This window comes from Excalfactoria chinensis, chromosome 6 (genome assembly GCF_039878825.1).
Source record: "Excalfactoria chinensis isolate bCotChi1 chromosome 6, bCotChi1.hap2, whole genome shotgun sequence".
NCBI classification, from domain to species: domain Eukaryota; kingdom Metazoa; phylum Chordata; class Aves; order Galliformes; family Phasianidae; genus Excalfactoria; species Excalfactoria chinensis.
Genome location: NC_092830.1, coordinates 7,465,361 through 7,490,889, shown reverse-complemented (window position 1 = coordinate 7,490,889; position 25,529 = coordinate 7,465,361). Strand labels below are relative to the sequence as shown.

Genomic DNA, 25,529 nt, shown 5'->3' with positions numbered 1-25,529 from the left:
TCTATTATCAGCTGAGAGGTGACAAAATATACCTGGCACAGTAGCTTCCGGTATGTTGAAGAATGGTTTTACAGCATTTCAGGCCTGAGTGACTTTAACTTGATTGTTGAAAAGGAGGAGGTAACAGCCATATTATTTTTTCATACTACGCGTTTGCAATTGGAGCATAGAGGGAAAAGACACAAGTTCAAGTATGTTCGGTCCTGGCCCATTATACAGAAAACATGGGAAACATGTGAAAGGACAGGGGGAAGCCATAGGCCCCTGTCAACATCATCTGTGAAAGATGCTTTTCCCTTTAAAGAGAAATTCCTTCCTTCTGGGAGTAAAAGAAAGGATGTAGAGTTATTGTGAGTCTACTGTAGCTCCCTCCCTTGAGTTCCCTCAGGGGAAGGTTGGCTTAATCCATCTGATGGGAAGATTAGCTCCGAAACAGGATACTAGTTTTAGCAGTCCTCTATTTTCACGTATTTATTGATGTTATTCTGTTTTATGTGAAACTATTGTGTTGGTTTGGCTTTGTTTTGTTGTTGTTTTTTTTTTCTGGATAATTTCACATTGTTGGAGGAAGAGACTATCCCACAACACTGGTACAGCATCATCACTAAAACAAACGGAAGTTTGTGAGTGACCTGAAATAAATGTAAAGAGCATGCCTAAAAGAGATTTAGTAACAGCTGTATAGCACCAAAGTTCATACAAACAATGTAAGAGATGACATTTTAAACTTGGTTTCAGTCCAAGGCATCTCTGTTTTACAAGCTGGTGTTCAGTCGTGTTAATGGTAGTAACAAGACACTGCAGTATGTTTGTACAGGGGTGAATTAGCAGAGAATTTCACCTTAACATGTAGAAATGGAGAAATTATGTTCACACGATCATCCTGTTTTCCCTCTCCTTCTTGTGTGTGTGTGCATGTATGTAGGAAGGGGAATGGGAATAAATATGTAGTGTCTCTTTAAGATCTATCCTAATCACTCTGTGGTGCTTGTGAATGTGATGTTGTGATTAAAAGCTGTGATTTCTCCTTCTTTTTTTCTATTCACCTCCACTCACGAAACCTGGTTTTTTTTGTTTTTTTTTTTGTTTTGTTTTTGTTTTTGTTTTTTTTTTTTTGTTTTTTGTAGGGCAGAAGTCCCTACAGACAGATTCCCTGATAATTTGTGCCATGAAATAAATTGCTAAATACACAAATATAGAAAAGAGCAAACACTGTGTGCAAGCAGGTAGAGAGGCTGGGAAGAGATGAAGATAAAGCACACTGCCAGCACTGTTTGGGAGAGAAGGGAAATTGTCACTTCTGTGGCCCCTGGCTGCTGCTGCAGACACCACGCCGTGATGTGAGCTGCTGTGGGGAAGGGATGCTGCGCCTCTCTGTGTCCCTGCTCCATGTGCTGCTGGGGTTTGTTTGGTACCGTTGTCACAAATAGGAGTGCTTGGAAGATGCAGCTCTCTGTATTGCCTTCTCTTCCTCCTCCCTGCCCTAATATGTCTCAGTGAGAATAGATTTTGTTTGTTTTCTGCTGCTAAAATTTCAGAATGTTCCAACTGGATTTGAGAGGTGTTGCTTAAGGGGGAATTCCACCTCTGCCTCAAATCCAGCCATTTGCTGTATCCTGAGCTGACCCTGAACGTATTACATCAAGTCTGAAAAATTTTGCTGCTGAAGGGCAGCAGCCTATTCCTTTCTTAGGAATGGTTTCATCTATTCCTTGCTGTTTGCTCAATAACCTTTTGCTACTTGAACTGCTCTTTCTCCCGGATTATTTTTTCGTTGCTTCCCTTGGGATCTGACTATGAGCTGAGTGTATAAAAGACTTCCAAATGAGAAGAAAAAGACCTCAGGATATTTTAACAATCCTATTTAAGTAAATAAAAATAACATTGTGTTTGATTAGCCAATTGCAATTGTTTAAAGAGCAGAATGACAAATACTTGCTTGGAAACCTACAGCTTTTATTAGCGGCAGCGTTACTGTTGCAACAGAATATGATCCTTCTCTGAGCCTCACAGGCTACCTACATCCTCATATTTATTCAAAGCACTGCTGGATGGGCTTTGTAAGTGTTGTAGGGCTAATCCCCGTGGTTCCTTGATTATGAGCATGTGCAGAGCAGCTGAAGGTACAGTCGCGCATGTAGAGCTAACACACACAGACTTGCCGTGCAATGCCATGTTTGTGCATGTGTTTCTACAACTGAGAAGGAAACAGGGAGCCTGCCTGCCTTGCTGACTTGTCTGATGTTTTCTTGTTTCTGTTTCAGCATTCAGGATAATTCCTTCAACACCACAGCTTTAGCAGAGTAAGTCAACACTTTAAAGATGTGCCTTATTTTTAAATAAGAGTGGTAGTAAATAATTGCAAGTACTGTGTGAGAGGTCCCCAGCTTTCTGTCATGTATTTTGATTCAGGTTAATCTTAATCTAAGTATGTTATTGAGACTCTGAAAAGAATTGCATAAAACAGCCGCCTTTACATTTTGTGAGACCATTTGGCAATAAAGTACTTTTCTGGGAAGATATAAATTTGACATACATCACAAATGTTTAAGTGCATGATTTCAGTGTAGGATAAATCTCCAGTGAATGTATTGCTCGTTTCTGGTACTGATGATCTCAACAAAGACAAGCATGTCAGAACGCATGCCCTGCATTTCCTGCATGTGTTAGTAGGAAAAACAATTCTTTAAAAATATTTTTTAGGGAAAAAAATAAAAATAAAAAAAAGACAACAAACACAGAAGCATTATTTAGACAGAGCAGGCACCAAACACATTGTTCCCTTGCAATTATTTCCATAATCTCACTAAGAAGGTTTTCATCTTTATCGTGATCATAAGGACATATGCATTGATTTTGTTGTTGCCATAAAGAGACAACAGAAGAGGGTGAGGACATTGGAAAGTTACAAAGGCAATGCCCTTAGGGAGGATTACAAATGAAATGATCTTTTTTTTTTTTTTTCCAGCTTAAAACACTTCGATTTAGATATTCTGTGTGTTATTTTGCATGCTTTTGATTGTTTCAAAACCTTTTAGGGAAGACTCTTTGGCACTAATGCACCAAGCAGTATCTTAGGAAGGAAGTGATTTATAGATTTGTTTGTACATTAGATGAGTTTTACAATGTTAAAATGCTCATAATTTAAAAAACCCTGGCTGGACTGTGATCTGTTTGCTTAAGTGTTATGGGGATGCATTCTGAAAGCAGGCCAAGCTGTAAATTAGTCTGTGCTATCACTCAGTGTTGTCAAAATCACTAAAGGAAAAGGTAAGCAACATTTCTTGAGGGGGTTTAAATAAATTTTCCCTCCTACATTCTTTGCCTTGCTTTTTTTGATATTTTAAGTTACTTGTTCTTTCTGTGTGATTGTGGTGAATATGGAAAGATAATAGGAGATAATAAATCATCAAATCATTCTGAATTGTTTCTATGTGTCCCTATTATTTAAGTGTTAAGTATTATTTAAGATTTGTGGTATGTAAACTTCATAAAAGAATACCCAGATTTCAGGTAGTGTATATATATATATATTTCCTTCTTTATCTCCCTTCCTTTGCTCTGCCCCCTGGCATCCATCTGTGTTTCACACAGAGATTCCTCTGTCATGGCCTGGTGCTGCCTGCCTCACCCTTGAGGTTTTCTGGGACATGGATGTGATGGTTTTGCTCATTGCATCTTTGTGTGATCATTAAGACAAGGGAAGAAAGGCTGAGTGGCATCCCTGGGGAAAGGGAGGGGAGATGGGTGCAGACAGTGCTGTGTGGAACAGAGCGGCAGCAGCGTGGCAGAGCTGGGCTGTCGTCTGAAGGCTGAATCTCTTCATTTAAGCTGTTGCTGGTATTGTTCCAGGGCCTTTAATTCATAATCTTATCTTACCAAACATGGAAGTAGAAACTTGCTTTTAGAAAACAAAGCAGACAGACAACATCATTCAAAAAGCATTGTCCAACTTGGTTTCCAGTGTTGATTTCCCTAGATCCTGTTTAAAGCCTGCCCCCAAAGCCTGTTTGTGAGGACACACAATTACTGCAGATTTCAGCACTCATTGTTCGTGCTGTGACCATATCTGAAAATAGGTTTCTTCTATTTAGCAGAACAGAGAGTTTGCCATGCAACGGTAGTCATCCCCATTTGACTTCTCTGAATGATGTAAAACCAGTGAAACAATACTTTCAGGAACATATCTCCAGATAAGGCAAGTGCCTGGGGCTGCTGTGTTCCCAGGAAGCCGTGCATGCAGCCTGGTGGAGTTGTTCACGTGAACATCTTAAAGGTCAAGTCTGCAAAAGGAAGCGGTTTTTCAGCTGTAGTGAAATGGTTGCTATTGAAAGGTGAACATGGAAAAAAATTAAAAAGGTGTTCCCACTAAACCACCTTAGGAATACAGAGGCATTGCTAGAGAGTCAGAGCAAAGTCTACGTGGATTGGGATCCCATCCTTGATGTCAGCAGCCAAACTCCTGCCCGTTGTAAGCTTCAACCCCTGTGGATTTATGTCTTGAAGCTGTTCTGGTGTATACTTTGATGTTTCAGGGTTGAGTAAGATGCTGCTGCAGTTCTGTTGGTGACAACTCCATCCAGTCCACATGGCCACAAGCTTTTAAAAAAATGCATCAAACTCTTGCATATCGCCCTAGCTGTTAAATACAGCTGAAGTTGCACAGTGAGGGTTAGAAATGGGAGGAGAGGAGCATGAACATTTGTGTGCTCACATGCACAAATTGGTGTCAAGAGCACATAAGCTGCATTTCTTAGAGAAACCAAGGTGAAAACACTCTGTGATTTCATGGTGGCTATTTCTCTATATCATGAATTCATCTTTTAATAAGTCCTACTATGGTCTAGGCCTTAAGCAGTGTCTTATGTGAGTGAGTTTTCTCAATTAGTATTTATCCTTGCTGAGGGAAAACTATTCACCCTTTCAGACTTGGTGCTGCTGAACTTCCTCACAGTCTTTTTCAACGCATGATGGCCACTGTCTTCTCTGATTCATTTGTGCTAATCCTTTCTATCTACTTGTATCTAGTAAGTCAAATACATTTTGCCATGTTCAGTTGGAGTATTTGTACCTTGTCTTCATTTACGATTGTAATCAGGTACTAGATGCTTACTTAGGCTTTCTGATTCTCCAGCTCACCTTTAGTACAGCCAGCTGAGAGCAGGTGATCCCTTGGCTTACTTGTCCAATTTTAGGAGTACTCACACAAATACGCACACACAGACTTGGCTGTATTCAGTTGCCCACCATCCTTTCAGAGGGAAGAGCACAACTGCACCCACTGCGGGAATGTTGTGTGATAAGGTGGAACAAGCAACTGTAGATATATTTTCCAGTTGTGTGCAGCAAATGCTTTCATCCAAATGCTGATTTATTCAGGAAGTGTGAACACTTGAGTGTCCCTTTAAATAATTTCTGCAGCAGTCAGGCTTTTGAGAAAGACTGGCAGAAGACTGGCAGGGAAGAGGAATATGTTAAAAACCTTGCCATCAAATTGCAATGCGGTGCTATGAAATTATCACTTAATGTGCTCTGTCCTAAGCTGGGCAGCTCTTCTAAAAATTTAATAAGTCCAGGCTGCTTCTCCCATAATGAAGAGATTCTTCTGCCAGCTGACCTCCAGTGATCCAGGCCTACTTAGTGTCTGTGCCTTGTGAGTATGAACAGAGGGTGAGGAGAGGGCCCCAACTTTTCCCCAGAAATTATACCTGGGAAGGGTATGTATTTATTTGTTGGGAGTTTGTGCAAATGAATACATGCACATTTATTTGAAGAAAAAAATGGGTTTTGGCTTTGCAGTTGTTTAATTCCCTCAAGTTAGTGCCCAGTGTACTGTTCATCACTGGTATCTTGCATATTTATCCAGAAATTCTCCATTTGATTATGCAGTCTGAGGGCAATTGTGCTTTTTTTACCTAATGGGATGGAATTGATTATGATTCTTCATGCATTTTGAACAGTTCTGATGGTTCACTTTTCAAGATTAATGATCATTTTGTAGTTTATCTGGGTATTCCTTTCCCTGCTGCTCAGAGCACGAGGAATGACCGCTCTACTGTTGTTAATGTTTTATTGTGAGTCTGGCAGAAATTGTTTCTAGTTATTATTTGGTTACATGAAGTATATTTTAAGAAAATAGAACTCAGACTGTCTTGTAATTTTCCCAGTAACTTCTGAATTCTTTGTTATCATTACTTTCAGGTGGCTGAAAAATGTATGCCAAACTGTGTACGCTTAACATTTCAAATCCTTTTCTTCCTCTGAGATTTAGACTTAGAGATTTAGATCAGTGGAGAAGCTGCGGCATTAAAAGAAACCAGCCAAGGTGTGATAAAATGAAATGTGTTTATGCTTTGTTTGAGCTGCATGGTCATGATTATTGAAAGTTAATTTCTGCAGTAGCAGAAATTATTTATCAGCAATTATTTTATACTTTATACTGACTCATGGATGGTGGAAAATGTCTTATGGGGGTGGTTGCAGCAGTGGGAACAAAACAACTGGCAACGACAAAGAGGTAAACCTATTTGGGCTGCTGAACTGTGGAAAAACATTGCTGCCCAAATAAGAAACATTGTTGTAAAGGTGCGCCATGTAGATGCTCACGTGCCTAAGAGTAAGGCTACTGAAGAACATCAAAATAACCATCAGGTTGATCGAGCTGCCAAAATTGAGGTGGCTCAAATAGACTTGGACTGGCAGAACAAGGCCAATGTCATTATAAAATATACATTTCCAAGGTGTGATGAGGATTCAGATTCTGTTTGTGGAGCTCAAGAAACCAGTTCCAGCCCCAGGTATTCTGCTGCAAATTTTGTCTGAATTACACTGGCAACAAGTAAAACTGCCAGAATGCATCTTTTAAATCATTAGAAAGAAACCTTTTTTTATCAAGAAAATGCATAATCTCTAAGGTATTATCTGCTATAGCTATTACTACTTGTGGGAAGTGCATTTTTGTTCTAGATGTTTATGTATAAACAGTATAAGAATTAGATGTTTTTATATAAATATATTATGTTTTATGTTTTTTAACTTAAAATCACAATAGTTACATTCAGGTGCAGCTCTGATACTATTGCATCCAATTCTTCTGTATAGCACCTGATACAAAGCAGTAATAAGTGGAGCTGTGTAACTGTGCAAGGATACACACATTGAAGAGTTCTTGCAGGGAAAAAAAAAAGATCTTTCACACTAATTTAACTGAAGTATTCTTGACATATGAGTCTCTCATGGCTATGCCTGTTAGTTAATTGCTAGAGGATGCAATGTAACCTTTCAGGAAGATTCTTTAAATCAGATGAAACCTTAAAATTAGCAACACTTCACATTGTTGAAATGCCCATACGATGTAAAGCAACTTATCCTGTAACAACTGCCTTCGAGGACACTTGCAGAAGGCGTGGGCAGCAATGGTTTTAAGTCTGTAAACACCCTGCAAGCATCCATCTGGAGGCTTTTGGGTCACAGATGGAAAGAGAGTTTGGCAGCTCAGAATCCTTAGGTTAAAACGTTGTGTTAGCAAGATAGTATTTCTAAAAAAAATAATCTCTGGGCATTTTAATTCAGTACCCCCTAGAGTCTCTTGGTCATGGTAGTTTCACTCCAGGGATGAGTTCATCTCTTGGTTAATCCTTATTTGACCAGCTGAAGCTAACATCTAGATTCCACCAACAAACTAAGCAGCAGACAGGGACTTCAAAGCAGTAGTGCCCATCTGCTCATCCTGCCAGCTGCACAAGCAGTCTTGCATCCCTGTTCAGGGTTGCTCCTCATGGAATACCTTTGATCCGCCAAAGATTTGATTGGCTGGGTACAGATAAGGCCAGCAAGGTCTTCTTTAGGGCAGGTTTCCACCCTGTAGAGTAAGCAAAACTCAGTATCCATGAACAATGTCTATTTAAACCAGCAGATGTGCTGTTACAAAGGGGGACCTCACTGCAAACTGGTAGCATGTTTGGTTTATTCCTTCTACCCAAACATCTCTCCTGTTGCTGAAACCCTATTTTGTGTGCCAGCCTCCCTTGCTCTCTACAAAAGTCCTCAACATACAAGAAAGAAAGTGTCAGAAGGGAAGGGTGACTGTAGGGAGACAGTACTCTGTGTAACATCATTTTTGTGGGATTATGAATTAGTGTGAAGCATTGGACAGGGAGGGGTCTGCTGCATGAACAATTTTCAGGTTTTATTTGGGGAGTGAGAAATGTAGCACTGAGGGCAGTGAGTGCCTCCAAAACTAGTCTTATTCAAATGAAACCCCTAACTGAATAGGTAATAATATGAACAATAGTCTAGCTTGTGAATTTTCAATAAACAGTAGCTTATTATAATCATTTCACTAACATATGCAGCACTTGGTTTGTAGATAACAGCCTCATAAAATTGAAACACCAAGTAGCTAAGTTCTTGTTGCTGTTCTTCATAATGTTTTGACAGGTGTCTGAAGTCCTGTCTGATGGATTTCATTTTAATTCTCTTTCAGAGATGATGATAACAAAGAAAATTATCCAGACAACACAGCTATCTTAGAAGAAAGGTGGCTGCCATTGCAAGACGCTCAGCAACACAAGGAGCAGGCTTTGAAGCCTGACATGGGTAACTTAAAGCTACGAAAGCCTAAGCCTGTCTCAAAGTTTGAAAATGGAAAAAGCCATGAGGAAAGTCAGGTAAAGACTGAATTTACTAATGGCAAGTTTATGACACAATGTCTGAGCCACTTTTTGAAATGCAAACTAAAAACTGAAATCCATGACGTGATTATGATTCTACACTAATCTACTCCAGTTGTAAGTGACCTGGAGTTCTGGGGCACTCCTGTAATAACAGGCAATTTCTTGGAGGCAGGGAACTGCAGAGAGGTTGCAGATGTTGTCAGATGTGAGTAGAGAGCATATCTCCAGAAGTACAAATCTTTTCAGATTACCTGTGACTACTTGATTAGAGAGGATCTTTTACATGAGTATTTTGTCCACCTATGGGAAGGTTTGATATGCCTCACCTTCTGTTTTTCTCATCCTTAAATGATACATTAATTCCAGAAGACTGCGGAGTCCAGTACCACTGCTCTGCTCATGGGTTTCTTTGGCATGAGCGGAGGGGAGGAGAAATGTAACTTTTCTAAAAGCCATTAAAAATAAAAATATAAATAAATAAATAAATAAATAAATAAATAAATAAATAAATAAATAGGCTATAAATGAAGAATCCTCTGCAGCTGATGGTTCAGGTACGTTGCTGCATAGACTTAGATTTACCGACCCCCAGCATTTCTTGGTAGCGCCTCTGTTCCCTCCTGGTGCTTACCAGATTGTGTCTTATGTGCAGTGTAAAGAATAGAGCTCTTCTCCAGGTTTAACTCTTCAGCTAAAGATACTCTCATGACAAGACCACTGATGTTAACTTTGGTATACTGGCAGCCTTTAGCAGAGACAAGGCCTGTGAGATGTCTGTAGTTCATATCTTCTTTTATATTTGGTGTATTTGGCTGTTTCTTGTCTTGTCTTGCTTGCAGGTGGCAATTTGTAGAGAATTTTATGAAGTGCTCTGAACCAACTTCTGCATTTTTTTTGTGTGCTTAGTGACAGATATATGGCTGAAAATCTTTCCCTTTGAAGGGCAAAGTGAGTCAAAGAGTTACAAGGAAGACATAAGAAAGGGCAAGATCTGATTCATAGATCATTTCTTCCTCTTTCAGATACCTCTGAGCCTCCTGTCTTTCCCCTTCCTAAGTATGTCATGCCTGCATCTCTCACTCAGTGAGAGCTCTCACAGCACAGATTTGCTGCTCCATGGTATTTTGTGTCCCAAAGATGTCAAAAGTTTTCTTTTATAGGAAACTTCTTGCTCATATATTTAGGCAGTCATAAAATACCACTGCAACTCAGACTTGCAGTTTCAGGAATAAAACACAGTGTCAGGCAAATAATTTTCTAGGGCTTGAATTTAGAAACACAAAATGTCTAACATTTTAGCCTGTGAAAAACAGGCCTCTACTTGCAGAAGTGCTCTGGAATGTGTTTGTTTCTGTGTAGAGTTTCTCACTGAGATCCTTGTTGTGTTGTGACCTTTAAAACCCTATTGCAGATGTGTTAGCAGCCCTTAATTTTAGTTAGTCACATCTGCCTCTCTCCATTTTGAAGCTCAAAGTGATTTCAGCTCTTGTTTATGTGCATATTGTTGTTACCTGGAAAAGTGGAGCAGATGCTTTGAAACACTGTGCAACTGTATACACTTTCCTTCTGTGAAATGCCTTGCCACCAAGCCTTTCAGTGAGATAAATAATGTACATAAAAGCTGCTGATATCAAGATGACAAACAATAATGTTACAAAATGTGTTGTAAAAGAAAAGTATGATGCACTGAAAATGGTGACTAAACTGTTCATCCTCATTTTTCTGGTCTATTGAAACTGAGTGCTTTTTCAATGGACTCCTCACTTCCCTAGCAGAAGTGTTCTGCGACATCAAAAGCAGAATGTGACAATATTGAAGTGACAGTTTCTCTTTTAAGATGTTGCCCTGATGAGAGTGTTTTCTACTCAAGACTGTGCTGCTACAAGCTAGAAAATACTCTTTAAAACCAGAAGAAACTTTTGGTAAATAGGTTTGCTACATGTATGGAAAGGATTTAAATCTGTTTGAATGGGAAACAAGTTTGTATGCATTTCTACTGGACAGAATCCAGATAATTTCCATTGTAGAAATGACACTGAGCAAGTAGGAACAGGTGTCTGTGCTCAAATAGAGGAAGATGGCCAGCATGGGGATTCAGGGCTTCACAAGGCTCACGGTGTGCTGAAGTGTGATGTTTGTGCCTGTGTGTTTATGACAGAACTGTAATACTGTGGTCACGTAGCCTAGATCTTGATGAATAAGAGCTTATTGAATTTGCAGTGATGATCACCAGGACAAAAATCTAATAAAAGTTCAGTACCAAATGACTTCAGCTGACCAAATATCAACTGATACAGAAACATTAAAGAAAAGCTGTTCCCTGGATGCTATATGCAGTTATTTCTTTGGAGTCTAGAGCTGGGTGTGGGGGGATCTGTAACCTTTCTGAGTGCAGAGAGGGGCCCATTACTGAACACAGTACTCAAGGTGTGGCCTCACCAGAGCTGAGTACAGGGGGAAAATCACTTCCCCATTCCTGCTGGCTGCACTATTTCTGAGACAAGCCTTGATGCTCTTGGCCTCCTTGACCACCTGGGCAAACTGCTGGCTGGTGGCTGTTCAGCCAAGCACTGACCAATACCCCCAGGTCCATTTCCTCTACATTCTTCCAGTCAATCTGCCCCAAGCCTGTAGCATTGCCTGGGGTTGCTGTGGCCATGCTGCAGAACCTGGCATTTGCTCTTGATGAACCCTGCTGGCTTCAGCCCAGCTATCTGGCCTGTCCAGATCCCTCTCTAAGGCCATTCTACCCCCAGGCAGATCGACACTTCCTGTCAACTTGATGTGATCTGCAAACTGACTGAGGGTGCTCTCGGTGTATGAGTACATGGAATGTACTTTGCTGAAGTAAATGTACCACTTGAATGAAGTTTTGGTTTTACACCTTAACTGGACTGAATTTCTTTGACAGATTAACTTAAACAGCCTAACATTAAAAAGATGGTAGCATTAAGATAAGCTTCCATAGTACCCAAAGTCCTATTTTTACTGGTATGAAGAGCTGTTGTGGTCAAATTTTGAATCTAAGCACATCTAAGCATGAATATTTATGCTTCTGTAAATGTAGTAGGGACAAAACCCATAACACTCACAGAGTGTATCTCAGAGGTAGCACATAACTGCTGCCTCTCAAGTACCTTACAGTGTGATGGTGACAGGTGCCTCTTTCTGGAAACAGATTTCAATGTTGTATTTATAGATCTCATAGGTCAAGTAGGAGAAATTAATATTTTCTAATTCAATAAGTATCCTGGTAATTTATAAGAGGACTTCGGCTAAAATAAATTGTATAGTTAAAATATCACCACACGGAGGAAGTAAAAGGCCAATAATTGTTCTTCAAATTAATTTTTTACCAGACCTTTTTATGAATTCCTTTAGTCCTTCACCTTTAATCTTGAGAGGCGGTTACTGAGTAGTTCCCCTGAGAGGAGAACACTTAGGCAACTTCCTTAAATTAGAAAACTTTTAATAAAGTTTATGGCTTTTAAAAAGCATAATTTACTTTTGTTTAAGTGGTGTCTCTCTAAGCAAGCTTCATTCATAACCTGTAAAGATGGAACAGTCTACAGAAATAACAATAAAGCAATGACTGTTTTTGTAGACATAGCATGACCCCAGCATGACCATATTCAGACCTTCAAGCTTACAACTAAGCTTTGAAAATGAAGCAAAACCAGAAACATTGTTTATCCAGAGGAAGTAAATGCTTCTCTTTTGCGAAGCACTGTGTATTTCAGTTTGGAAATGTTTAGAATAAAATACCGACTGATAAAAACTAATAAAGAAGAAAGAAAAAAGACAAATCTAATTTAATTTTCAAACAACTTCATTAACTTACCTGTTGGCAATGTAAGGGAGATATTATAACCTGTTTTATAGGTAAGGGAATTAAGACATGCTGAATAACTTGTCAAACCCACATAGTCAGTATTTGGCATTCTAATTCCTACTTCTGGCCTCAGTTTGTTGGAGTTTTTCATTCTCTGTGTGGCAAGGTGGCTGATGTGACTTTTTTTTCCCCTCTCAGACTTTCACTAAGAGTAAATAATTTCAACCGAAATGCAAATGTATATTCAAACAAAAAAAATACTGACCTCTGTGCGTAGCACCTCTTAGCCCATATTCTGACATCTGTTATCCAACCAATACACAGTGAATGGCTTATGGTGGCTTCTTGCCTGCTTGGGCTACAAGAAGTGCTTTTCTGAGAATGAAGATGAAGCTTTATTTAAAACCTTTCTGTGTTTTCCAATTGTTTCCAGATTATTAGCAAAAAAATAACAATGATCTGCAAACCAGAATCCAGTTTCATGGATCTCTTTCTTCCTTAAAGCAAAATATTCAGCTACATTTGATCAGTACTGACCAGACATAGAATATTTCTACTGTTTCTTTCAGGAGATGGAGAGTTCATTGCCAGGCCTCTCAGAGCAGCAAGGGAAGGCAGGATCTTCAGCTAATGACTGTGCATGGAACGTGGATTTTAGATGCCAGGAAGCAGTAGTGAGATTTCAGCCAAGGTAAGCTTTGGGATAAGAGAATGAATTTCACTTCTAATTAACTGTAGGAAAGGCTAATTCATTTGCTGCCTGCTGTATAAGATATTCAGACTCCTGTCTCCCGTTGGGAGTTATATTCTGTATTTATATGCCAAGAACTGTTTGGAGAAAATGAAAGGGATGAAGATAAGAATGCAAATTTCATCCACCTTTAAATCCCCTGTTTTACAAGCAGCATGAACATCCTTGCTTCAGAAATTTCTATTCCTCTATGCCAAGTTTCAAAAATACCTCAACTCTCTTTTTTTTTCTTTTTCTTTTCCTGTTTTTCCCCAGTGGTGACTTGCACCACTTTCTTAGAGCTGTTTTCTCACTGAGAAATGAAAACGTGAACCTGATTTTGGTATGGGCGTACATTTATATATAGTTTTCATTCCTCTTGTTTCAGTGCTGTAAAGGTATCCCCATCAAGGGGAGCCATTTGGTTCAGGTGTTAGCCAACTTTAGACTGCAGGCAACTCAGCAGAACATGAAGTAACTCACACCTGGCAGATACCAGTAGTCTAAATTCCATTCCCAAGCCTCCATAGCTATGCAGAAGGCTAGAAATGGGGCTTCAGCTCAGCCAGATGATCCAACTTCCCAGTAAAGGTGTGTCTGAAGGAAAAGATTCTGCTCTTATTAAGAAGCTTGGACTGTGTAAACAAGATTGTGCTCTTCACAATCATCCTTTTTTTTTTTTCAGGCACTGCTTTATGGATTTCACATGCTCAGCTGCTGTTCAGCCCCCATTTGCCATTTCTTATGCATTTACTTGCAGCCCCATAGTACGGTGGTGACAATGTTGGAATTTCTTAGTGCTTTTTGCTGTTTCTTGGAAATCTCATTAAAGATATTTCTGTTTCCCTAATGCTGAGATGTGTTGGTTGTCGGGTAACCTGTTGATAGGCTGAATCAGTCCTCTCACATGGTAGGGAGGCTACCTTTGCTGAGCTGTTCACATGGTAGGTCACCCTCAGAGCAGGCAGGGTAAAACTGATGGCAAGACTGAAAGTAGGGAAAGAGTATTGGCCCACTATAGACCAGAATCTATTCTGGAAAAGAAGATTCATTCCACAGCAGGGGATGTGGTTTGCTTTCAAGGAATTATCACTGGTGGCATCACTAATGCAATATTTGGCCCAAGAAACCAAGTGCACGTGGCATTGTAAAGCACAAATAGGACTCCAGAGAACAGCGGTAGTGTAACTACAGGAACCTAGTCCTGATCCAAGAGATAGAACTGGGAGGACCACAAAGGATGGAGATATGCAGATTAGAGAATGTAACACTCCTTCCTCCTTTAAATCTGTGAAATAAAAGTTAAATTTGTTTGGGTTATGTTTAACTATTCTTCCTAGTTTTTAACTCTCCATAGTTTTATTTGAATTTTATGTGAGTTTAGAAGCAATATCAGTATTGCACACAATTCAGTACTTCACATGTTCTGGTCTGTTTTACAAACAGCTCACTGCTCATGCAAATTCATTTGTCCCTTGAAGTCTGTTAGGAACTCTGGTATGATAATTAACCTTATGTGTTTTTGTTTTTAATGTCCACAAGCTTCCAATATACATGTTATTGGATTCAATATTTGCATCTGTGCAAATGCAGAACAGGATAATTCTGCCAAAGCCAGAGTTGCCAGACTTGACAAAGAGTGTGAGATCAGGCTTTTAATGAGAGTAGGATCTGGCCCACAGTTATTAAACTGTAAGCCCCTTGTTTCCTGACAACAATCAGATAACCTGCATTTGCCTAGAGGAGCATTTGGTCTTAGTGGAAACAAAAAAAGGCACACCCCAGAACTGTAGAGAATAGGACCAGCTCAGCATACTTCTATGGCTGTTAATGTAAATCGTTTTCAGACAAAAGTGGTTATTTGTTTCAAAGATCTCAGAAAACAACTGGCATCTTCGGAATCCCACAAATGCAAAACTGAAAACATCTCATTCTAGTATTTTCAGTAAAATAGAATAGAAAAATGCAACATGTCTACATCCTTAAAAAAGTAAGTGAGAACATCACCCTGAATGACAGAGGGAGGGGAGCTGTGAAGTTTTTACTCTCTGAAGTGTAAGATGCATGAGTGACATAACTGTGAGTTGTGCAGAACATCCTACAGTGCCTGTAAGAACTGCTTCTTTTGTTAAGGAAGTTAAGTATTACTCTGAAAAGAGTCATCCATATAGGTACCGGAAGAGCACAAAGCTGATGTGTCCTTTTATTCCTTTGCTTGTGTCTAGCACTAGCTCCGTGTTATGTATTACTCTTTAAGTATATTTTTTGTAGCCTTGCAGGTCGTTCTATACATGTTTCTAAAGCAAACTGTAAATAACATTGCACTCTTTCCAATTGAGCTAGTTCTTTGGATCTCTCCATGCTCCTTCATAGTGTTTTAAAACTCTTCTGCTGTCTCATACTATCATCTCTGCTGTGTAAAAACTAGAGAACAGTTGATGGGCACCAACCTTTCAGGCTATGGCTGCATCTGCCTGGATGTGGCACAGTCCTCATGCTAGCAGCAGTCAGTGGGAAGAGGTTTTCCCCTTGCTGGTCCAGGACCCTCCTTTTCTATTTCCACATGGAGAAGCAGTGATCTGCTGAGGGAAAAGCAAAGCTCTGAATGCCACTGAGGGCTGCTAAGTGACATTTAGTACAAAACATGGAAATCTCTCTTGCTCAAAGGATTTCCATCTACTTTTGAGAGTCCCACAGGTCTGTGTGAAATTTGCAAAGAATAATTTTAAGCAGAAAGCTGAAGGTTGAGAGCTTAAAATGCCATCAAGTTTCAATATGGAAAGGCTTATTCTTTATGGTTCTGATATAGGAAAATACTCGTTCTTAAGGCACGCGAGACAAACTGTGCTTAGTTTTAAACATTTGAACTCTTATTGGCTTTAGCTGTCACAACACCAAGAACTGGTTGTGCTGCTGATGGTCTCTGTGTGACATAGTGAACTTACACTTTAATGATGTAGCTTCCAGGTTCTCATTCACAGTTTAAATATACACTTTGCAGAATACAGTAAAATCACTGGTATTTTATTTTTGCATGAGGTATAAAAAGCAGAAGTAAGTTTCATAGAAATGCTGTTTTTTCAATATCTTGTAACTGGTAATTTACGCACAAATACAATGAAGAGTCTAAAACATCTGTTGCACAAACAAGAAACCTATTGATAGAAAAGTCTTGTTTTGTTTTGTAGAATTGATCAAAACACATGTATTTCACAAAATGAAGCAACTGAGCAACTATGCAACCTAAGTGAGGTAAGTGTGACCACAAATGGAAACATAGTGTTACAATTTTGAATCAAATGAGTTTTTTTTCTCAGTACTTGGAATAATAAAATCACGTGAGAATCCTAGGTTATCTTCTTAATGAATCATTTTGGCCGTGCTTTTGAAGACAGGCATAAAAATGTGATGTGAGACTGCTGTAATTGTTTAAAAGTCAGACTTTTAAACTAAGTGAACTGCACTACATTTTATTTGTGAGCAGAAAAGAATGAAACATTCAATATTGACTAAGTGAAATGGCATCTTGCAAGAAGATTTGATTTTTTCCTCATATTACAGCTTAAATCAATTATGTTTTGTTTAAAAATAAGGAGTTCTCAAAGGTTGCTACATCCTACATAAATAAACCATGAACAGAACAATGTAATCTGAAAAGTGCTTTTGTCAGAGAGTAGGAGGGGAGGGTTGGAGTAAAGAGGGGGAGCAGAGAAAGCCAAATAATACCTGTGATGCTTGAAACAAGAGCTGTTTTCACAGCGATTATGGCAGGAGCACTGCATGAGTAGAGCACAAAGCAGCTGTTTCTGTGACCAAGACAAACAGTGGATGAGCCTGGGATAGGCTGTCACCGTCAAGGCAATATAGAGAAGGCCAAAAGCAAGCTGTGCAGTTACTCAAAGTGGGAAACATCATAAAGCATTTTTCACAAGCCAGGGTATCTGTATACCAGCAGATATAATCTTAATTCTGCAAAAGCAGTGAACGTGCTAGGATGTAAACAAGGACCAGAAGATCCTTAAAAGTGTAGCCCAAGAAGACTACAGAAGCAGATGAGGACAGACGTGTTGGGGAAGAATTGGGTGTAAAAGGAAACCTATTCCTGTCAAAGCATAAAATACCATCTTTGTTTCTGTAATGTGCCTGAATTACATTAGGAGAAAACAACGCTGTGTCCTTTTAAAGGAATTCAGATTTTAAAAAAAATGTTGTAATTATTTCCCGTGCATTCATCTCATTGTTGTGCAGCTCAATATTGAAAATCCCAATAATAACTAGAAAGGCCCTTTCTGTGACAATCGTAAGGGAGAATTCTCAGCCCTGGTCTAGCCAGTTAAGGCAGTGGGAGAAATCACTGTTATTGCTTCTTCTGAGAAGCTCCATTGCAACTGTCACCAGTTTCCACAGCTAGAGTCACAGAAAATCCCAAGTTGGGACCCATAGAGATCATTGAGTCCACTCTGGTCTTCACACAAGATTTAAATAACAAGATTTTAAATTTTTGCAAAGGATTCCTCTAAGGTAAATACTATAGTAAATAAAAAAGACTTAAAAAAACAACCCTAAAACCAGTAAATAAAAATATTGAAAGAGATAATTAGTTCAAAAACTAAAATGAACTGCAAATCATTTGGGGGAATGAGCCACAGCTACACTTCGGTGTTACCTTTCTTTGCAAAATCTTATATTACTGTATATCTCAGGTCTCCTGCAAACCTAAATGGAGGGGCATTATTACAAAGCAAATTCCCTTCTTGGATCAGAAGGAGCACTGTCTCTCCTCAATAGTCACCACTGACATTACACAGACACAGGGCATATCTTGTTCTATCTTTTTGTTGCTTGTTTGTTACCCATGAGGGAAGTTTTGAATTGAAAATGTCGTTTGCCTCAAGACGCAAGCGTTGCCCTAGCAGATACCACAGGTTTATTTATGTTCACGTAAATATGCCTATCTTGTTTTAACCTGAACCCTCAGATTAAAAGGCAAGGAAGATGCTTTTGTATGTCACTGTTCTAGCACTTCTTTTAATTTCCTTACTCTGAAGAAATTGAACAGACTGATATTTACCCATTTTTTTTCTTTTTCTTTTTTTTTCCTGTATGAATCACTCTAAAGGCCATTAAATACTGAAAGCTTTGTTTGTTCTACTTCTCTGCCCCAGCCGATGCCATAAATCCAGTAAATCCACCAGCAAACTGGACATAATAGAAATTACTGCCTTCCAGTCTTGGGGCAGGGGCAGGCCCAGGGGCAGAGTGTAACCATCCTCAGCCCTCAGAAATACCATGCATGGTTGGGCAGCTGTATTTGTACAGAAGGGACCAAGCACAGGCTTTGCTTCTCCCTGAGACCTGGGCAGGATCCATGTGAGTGGTAAACACATTCTCCTGCTGGACTGCATGATCTTTTAGGTCTTTTCCAACCTTGGTGATTCTATGATTCCTTCCCTTTCCTCAGTTCCTAAACATGCTATACTTTTCCCTACCCCAGGGATCAAAAGAAGCTGATAATGGTAAAAGCATTTTCAGGGCAAGAGGTATTTCTAACAGCTCTCAATCAGCCATCATATCCATCTGCTCTATGCTGTGGATGGTCACTGATCAGCAGGTATGGTGGTGCCTGGGGAAGATTTGTGGGGCTGTGAGGCACAATTGGGCACATTGACTCCTGCTGGGCTACAGCCCCTGCGCATGCTGACCCACTGCACATGGCTCTGATGCTGCCCAGCCTCATACAGGGACCTTCAGCTGGAGTGGTAGTTACTGATCAAGACAACCGAAAAACAATACAGAAACTATTTCACAGGTCTTCCATTCTTTGCCAGAACATTTTGGTGATAGATGGGGAGTATTTGTTCATTCAGTGTCACGTTCTCCAGGGTGATAGAGCAGTGCAAGTGTAGATGTGAGGCATTTATCTTTATATGTAAGAAGTTATCTGTCATCTCCATAACTCCTTGCCCCAAGGCCCCAACTCTTGGTTTTCAACAATCTCTTGAAAAGAGATATGGCTGGGAGGGCTGGGTTCAGACTACAAGCTTACTTGTTTGTAAAGATGGTTTATTTACTGCAGATTGAACTTCTACAGTCTTTCTGTACTCTTTTTTTTTTCCCCCAGCAGGAAGGACTGTGACACCTTCACAATTGTACTCTTAAAGCAGTAGCAGGAGTTACAAGTAGGAAAGAAAAGCCATACTGCACATTCTTGTGTTTTCCTTAGTGTATAGATGTAGTTATACAAATGTATAGTCATAATTACAAAGTGAGTGGATAGCCAGAGAGTATATAAGAAAAGACTCACCACTATTGAGGCTCAGAGTCAAGATGGATGTTCGCCAATATCAAGGCTTGTCACAAAAACTCTACAAAGAAACAGTCTCTAGAAAGAGGTGCTACTTTGGTGGTCAGCCCTTAAATGGGATCTAGGAGAGGTGAATTACCTTCACCTGTGCTCCCACAGCTGACTCGTTGCTTGCCTCAGATGGTTAATCAGAGTTTCAGGCTGTGATTGACAGTTTCCCATACACTTGGGCTTGCTGTAAAGATCTTTATTTTCCCATTATATTTGACTTGCAAAAATGCAGGATGTCTTCTGTTGAAATAGGTATAGCTCAAGTTGTCAGTTACTTCAAGAGGACAATGATGATGGCTAGTCTAAATGCTTCTTTTTCATACTTGCATAGTACTGTTCTTAAGAGGCAGCAGTATATATATTTTCCCCAAATAAATGAAAGGATCCATTTTAAATATTAATGCCCTTTCACTTACATTAGCAAGAATCACAGATTATTATGTGACACTAGTGTTAAGCACCAGAATAACATTGGAATAAGCATCAAATCTGAAGGATTTGAACTGAGTTAATTAGCTGCTCTAATATGCTATGACTTAAATGACTTCAGTGATACTGGTTTTTCATGGGAGAATTTACCAAAAGTTATGATAGTACCTTCCATGACCTAACACCTTCCTCTCTCTTTATATATTGTAGCTATCAATATTTGCTTCTAACCTGGTCTATAACATTTTAAAAACAGTCAGGAGTTGAGATGGCCTAGCTGGGCTCCAGAGACAGGTCCTGGAACATGAGAGGTCTGCAAATAGTATGCATATGGGCTGGTTTATCTTCAGACTGGGTGTGTTGCTGAGTGTGTGCCGTGCAGGACTTTTACTTTCCTCCTTTCTTACCTGAGTTCTGCCCGCAGTTGGCCTGATACCTGCAAACCTGATGGTGTATACATGACCTGCTGCCCTGCATGGTCTGCAGGTAGAGATGTGGGGACACATCGCTCTGGATACAGGGAGAGAGGGCCCAGGCTAGTGGAATCCACCCAGCAGCTCTGTCTGCATTGGTGCTTTGGGCAGCCCCCAGAGAAGCAGGGAATGCAGCAGGGGGGTCATTTAGTAGGACACTCCTGTTGCCTGCAAGCCTGTGACCCCAGGAAGCTTTCTGCCTGGCCTCTGCTTAGAACTGCCTCTTTGTGTGTGTTTACACAAACGTTTGGTGGCTTTTCCTGTATGCTGTGCTTTGTCACTATCATAGTACTCAGCTATGTTTTAAGAGTGAGATGAGATCGATGGTATATTCCAGTTCCATCATTTCTCTGGTAACACCAAAATGGTCTAAGTTAGTTACTCATATTCTCCCTACATCAAATCTCTGTCAAGGGCACATTCAAGAAATTAAAGAAGATATTTCTATCATTATTACGTGAATTTTTTTAGCATTTGGCAGTGGCTGGAAATTTGCCATCCACCCACTTTCTACAACTCACAGAAAAATATCACAGAAAGTAACAGAATGCAAACTAGCTAGTGAATTACACTGCTGAAATTGTTGAAATTGGAAGTGTTTAACAAGTAATGTAAAATAAGAAATGCAAATGAATGTATTTTCTTATTGGGGAATTTTTCATTCAAATGCCAAAGTCCATGAAGGTTAGATTTTTTTGTCAGTCATTCATCTATGTTCTTCATAGAAGAAGACTTAGAACAGAAGACTTAGAGACTGCCTTGAAAACTCTAGAAGGGTGCTTGCCATACACAGTCATTGCAATGAGATCTGTGCTGGGATCAGAACAAGGGGGAATGGTTTTAAACCAAAGGAAGAGAGATTTGGAATAGATGTGAGGTGAAAGATTTTAAATGAAAGTGTACAGGTGAAGGAACAGGGTGTCTAGTGAGGCTGTGAAAACCCCATCCCTGGAGGTGTTCGAGGCTGGGTTGGATGGGGCCCTGGTCAACCTGATTTAATATGTGATCTAGCAGCTGGCAACCCTGACTGTGGCAGGGCATTGGAACTTGATGATCCTTGAAGTCTTGAAGTCTTGAAGTTTTAATTCAAGCCATTCTATGATTCTATGATCCCTGGCCTGCAAATCAAATAGTAACTGTAAAACATTGTCCATATGTTGTGGTGATTACACAACCACAGTATTTAGCTGAGGTGAGAGGTGGTAGAAAATGAAGCCTGATATGTCGTGAAGACTCTTCACAAATCAGTGCCATGAGTATCCCTTCAAGACAGCGTCCTTAGTTTCACGGGGAAAATTCACTTTTAGCTTTTTCCAAACTTCACTGTTTTGAAGTATCTCCCTGAAATAGCTCCTTTCTATTCCCTTTTCACTGCCTGAATTCTATGAACAAAAAGGTCAAGGCTGAAAGTCTTCCCTGCTGTTTCCCTGTCAAATTCACTTGCCTTTTTTTTTTTTTTTCCTAGCCAAAAATACTGCCACCCTCGGACTTATAAAAGTGCTCTGTTAAAACTAAATGATAATGAGCAGATCTATTAAGCTACTCCAATAAATAACTTCATTATTTCATTAAATGAACCAGTACATTAGTTTCTGATCTTTGATGCAGAAGGAAAAGTACCTTTTTAGCGTATAAACTCAAGGAATTTCTTTGTATTGTAACTCAGATTTCTTTCAGAAAATGCTCTTTGTAAATATGTTCTATGTGAGCAATTTAACATTTTATGTATATTCTGAATGCATCAGCTGCCTGATTATTAAAACAGCTGTATGTGTTTTTGTTTTATGCTGCAAGTTCTATTTCCCTTGAGGAAGGGAAGCTGAATACACTGGGTGTCAATAGTGACTCACTTCACCCAGCTGAATGGTGATTAGGGCTTTTACAGCATTTGCATCATAGCAAGATACTTGTGTCAGATTGTACAGCTGAGTATTGCGTGCAGCACTGAAGATTAAAATGAGAAATGGACCAAACATGACACTGTAGCTGGGAGTGATGTTATAGATAACTAGCCTTGTCCCCATTGATTTGTCTGCAGTAAGTGACAATGATCTGTTAATTTTGCCTTTGCAGCAGATAGGAAATGATCTGGTTGCCTTGCAGAAGTAGCAGCCACCTACATAAAAGCAATGTCTACATAAGGAAGTATCTCTAAAAAAGCCAATTAAGTAATATCTCTTCCAAGAATCCCATGAGGCAGCGTGTTCTCAGTAACTCTTTGTTCACTGCTATGTACTGCACAATAGGCTGAAGAGGGAGAGGTGGTTTTTTTTTTAATGAATGGTAAACGGGGAGGGACATAATGTCATCAGATCGTGATGTCAGTCCAATGAATGAAATACTTACTCGGTGTATTGCTTCAGGACCAAGAAAAAAGGGACACCATCTCAGTTTGGCTTCCTAGAATAAATTGTCTTTTGCTGACGATGTCATCTTTCCCACGTGTCACGAATAATCCATTTAAATTGGGACTTAAATAACCAGAAGTGAAGGAACTCATGGAATAGTGCATGTTTGTTCTTTTGTACATCCTCAGAGCTGCTAGTGGAACACCCCTTTGCAGGCGCTCCTAATGGGCTCCGTGAGTTGAAGAGCTATCGCTGTATTTTGTTGCTCTCTATCTAGCCCAATGTTCTGCTTTTGTCTGCAGAATTCTTTGTTGAAGCTACAAGCGCTCGAAACCGATCTGTGCTCTGCATTCCTGCCAACCCAGGAGGAAACTCCCCAGCTGCCGGCACCCAAGGATCCGGCCCCTTCTTCAGTCCAAACCAGTGTGCAAGCTGATGGGGCCAGTAGCGGAGGTAAGGGATCGTGTCATGATGTGCTCTCATTTGCAATTATAAAACAGCCTTGTGACTCGCAGTCTAATCTCAGATTTGCAGTCCTCTGGGAAACAGTGCCGAGCTGATGCAAAGCACCATTTCCTGATGCAAATGTAAAAAGGGGTGATACTTGTTAAAAGATCAGATAAAAAGAGCTATATATATCCTTCCGTCTTTCTGCAAGGTAAATCTGACTTTTCAAATAGATTTTAAGAATCCTGATTCTTTTCAGTTTGTCTGCTATTTATTCAAATGAATTTATGCTTTTTGTCTCCTGTGCCTGGATTGTGTGAGATCCTCTGCCATATCATGTAATTCTATTTCTGTCATTCTTTTTGTCAGACCAATATCACTTCATTTCTCCTATTATTGATTTTAATTTAATGTATTAGCAGAAAGATAGTGAAGGTGAGTCTTACAGCATGTGCATTTTAATCATTCATGATTCTCTATTATTACTCATCTGGGCAAATTGTGGTGTGTTACCTCTCTCTCTTTCCTCAGTATGGAAACCAGTCCTTGCAATAAATAGCCCTAAGGCTCTGCACTATTTTTGTCAATTCATAGCTTCTAGTCACTGGGTTGATAGTCGTGATGCTCAGGAGAGGAATCACGGTTTGTGAAAAATAGGCCAAAGGCAATATGACTAATGCATCTCACAGACAAGTGACATGAATACACAAACACTTAAACTGTTGACCATATATGGTCCAAATTAAAGCAGATAGGTAAGTAATCCCTGTACAATTGACATTTTATGTCTGAATAAATGCTGGGTTCAGAATTCTTATTTCTAAAGCTGTTTGCTTAGAATTTTCAGCAAGAAATAACTGCAAGTTATATACCTAAAAAGATGACAAATGATAGCTTTTATATGTACTTAAGTTTGATGTTCGTATTGGAAAATTAAGGGAAATGATAAGTAGAATCCAAATTATTATAAAGTAGATGGAATGTAAAGAACACTACATTTCCTGTTGTTTTGAGTCTTGAGTTTTTAGCTTAAAAAAGGGTACTTTTGCCCAGCTAGGCAAGCATCTTAATGGCTGTGGGTACAGGTATTGAATTTTTCAATAGTGTTATTGCTGTGGATCTAAAGCAGACAAAGATTTATCGACTGCACTGCATAAGCAGAGACATTTTGCAGCCCATCCAAAACCTGCACTGACCCTTTATGTCAAGGATGAGTTTTCCTCCTCTTCATGTAGTTTACCAAATTACTCTGTTCTGGTAGTTTCAAATTTATTGCTAGGATGGTTCATAATAGGCTTCCTTTAATTTTAGTTTGTTTTTTTTTTTTTTTAATTATATTTTCTTATTATTTTCTTCTGTTTTAGACTGCTAGGGAACACCAACTTCAGGTGCTCTCTCTAGCTCCTATTTGCCCATCTCCATCTACACACGGAAATACTGGAAGATGTATCATTCCTACCATGCAGTCCAGAGCATGCTCTGTCCCTCTGGCAGTTCAAACTTGTGATTCAGTTAAAGTTTACCTATTTAAATGGATTTTACTGGAATCTCAGTTCTAACACCTGTGCTGTGGTGTGTTGAATTTTCCTTATTGAGTTCCTATTTGTTGCAGATAGAGCTTGTCTTAATTCTGTCTCTCAAATCTAACATTTGAGATCATTCAGTTTAGGTACAGTTGTTGCATGAGACTACTGGCTTTTCCAGGTTGAACTTGGATGGATGTCCAAAGATTTGCACCAGTCTAGAAACAGACTATATAGGGGATGCACCATACTCACCATGTGTCTAGTTATTTGCCTCTGCTTAGTGAATCAGGCAATTGAAAAAAAAAAAAGTACAATAGTTTTAATATCAATATGTTTGTGTAATGTATGTCATAAAATATATACACATGCACTTACATGTGTGGTTAAAAGAAAGCCCAGCAGTTTGTTAAAATGACAGGCTACTTCCAGTGCAAATTTTAAGGGATCAATGGTAAATCTTGCTGAGACAAGTCATCAGTTTCCTTTTGGATATGGAAAAAATTGAATTAGAGCTGGCAAAATAAGCCCATGAAGAACTGAAAGGGGTACTAAGCAAGATTTCTTAACGAGAAAAAAAAGAAAAGCAGAATATAAGTTATATTCAAGGATGTGAGCATACATGTGACTTGAGCAGCAAGCTGCTGCGTTCAACAGATGTCACAAATGTTGAAACACGTTATATCAATGTATTTATTTTTATAGACAACAGATGAT

At 39.4% G+C, this 25,529-nt stretch overlaps 1 protein-coding gene across 5 annotated transcripts in view; it reads left to right on the top strand.

Moving 5' to 3' along the window:
• Positions 1 to 2,097: 2,097 nt before the first annotated feature.
• FAM13C (family with sequence similarity 13 member C) overlaps positions 2,098 to 25,529 on the top strand; it is a 40,291-nt gene continuing 16,859 nt past the window's right edge. For 2 of the 5 annotated variants that reach the window (XM_072339740.1, XM_072339738.1), the window contains exons 1-6: positions 2,098 to 2,303; positions 6,741 to 6,797; positions 8,486 to 8,669; positions 13,077 to 13,198; positions 16,426 to 16,489; positions 23,145 to 23,295. In XM_072339740.1, coding sequence (XP_072195841.1) covers positions 2,242 to 2,303; positions 6,741 to 6,797; positions 8,486 to 8,669; positions 13,077 to 13,198; positions 16,426 to 16,489; positions 23,145 to 23,295 — 640 coding nt within the window. In that variant the 5' untranslated portion in view covers positions 2,098 to 2,241. Of the gene's footprint in view, positions 2,304 to 5,465; positions 5,654 to 6,740; positions 6,798 to 8,485; positions 8,670 to 13,076; positions 13,199 to 16,425; positions 16,490 to 23,144; positions 23,296 to 25,529 lie in introns of those variants that run through there. The other 3 variants (XM_072339742.1, XM_072339741.1, XM_072339739.1) reach the window with 2 other exon arrangements.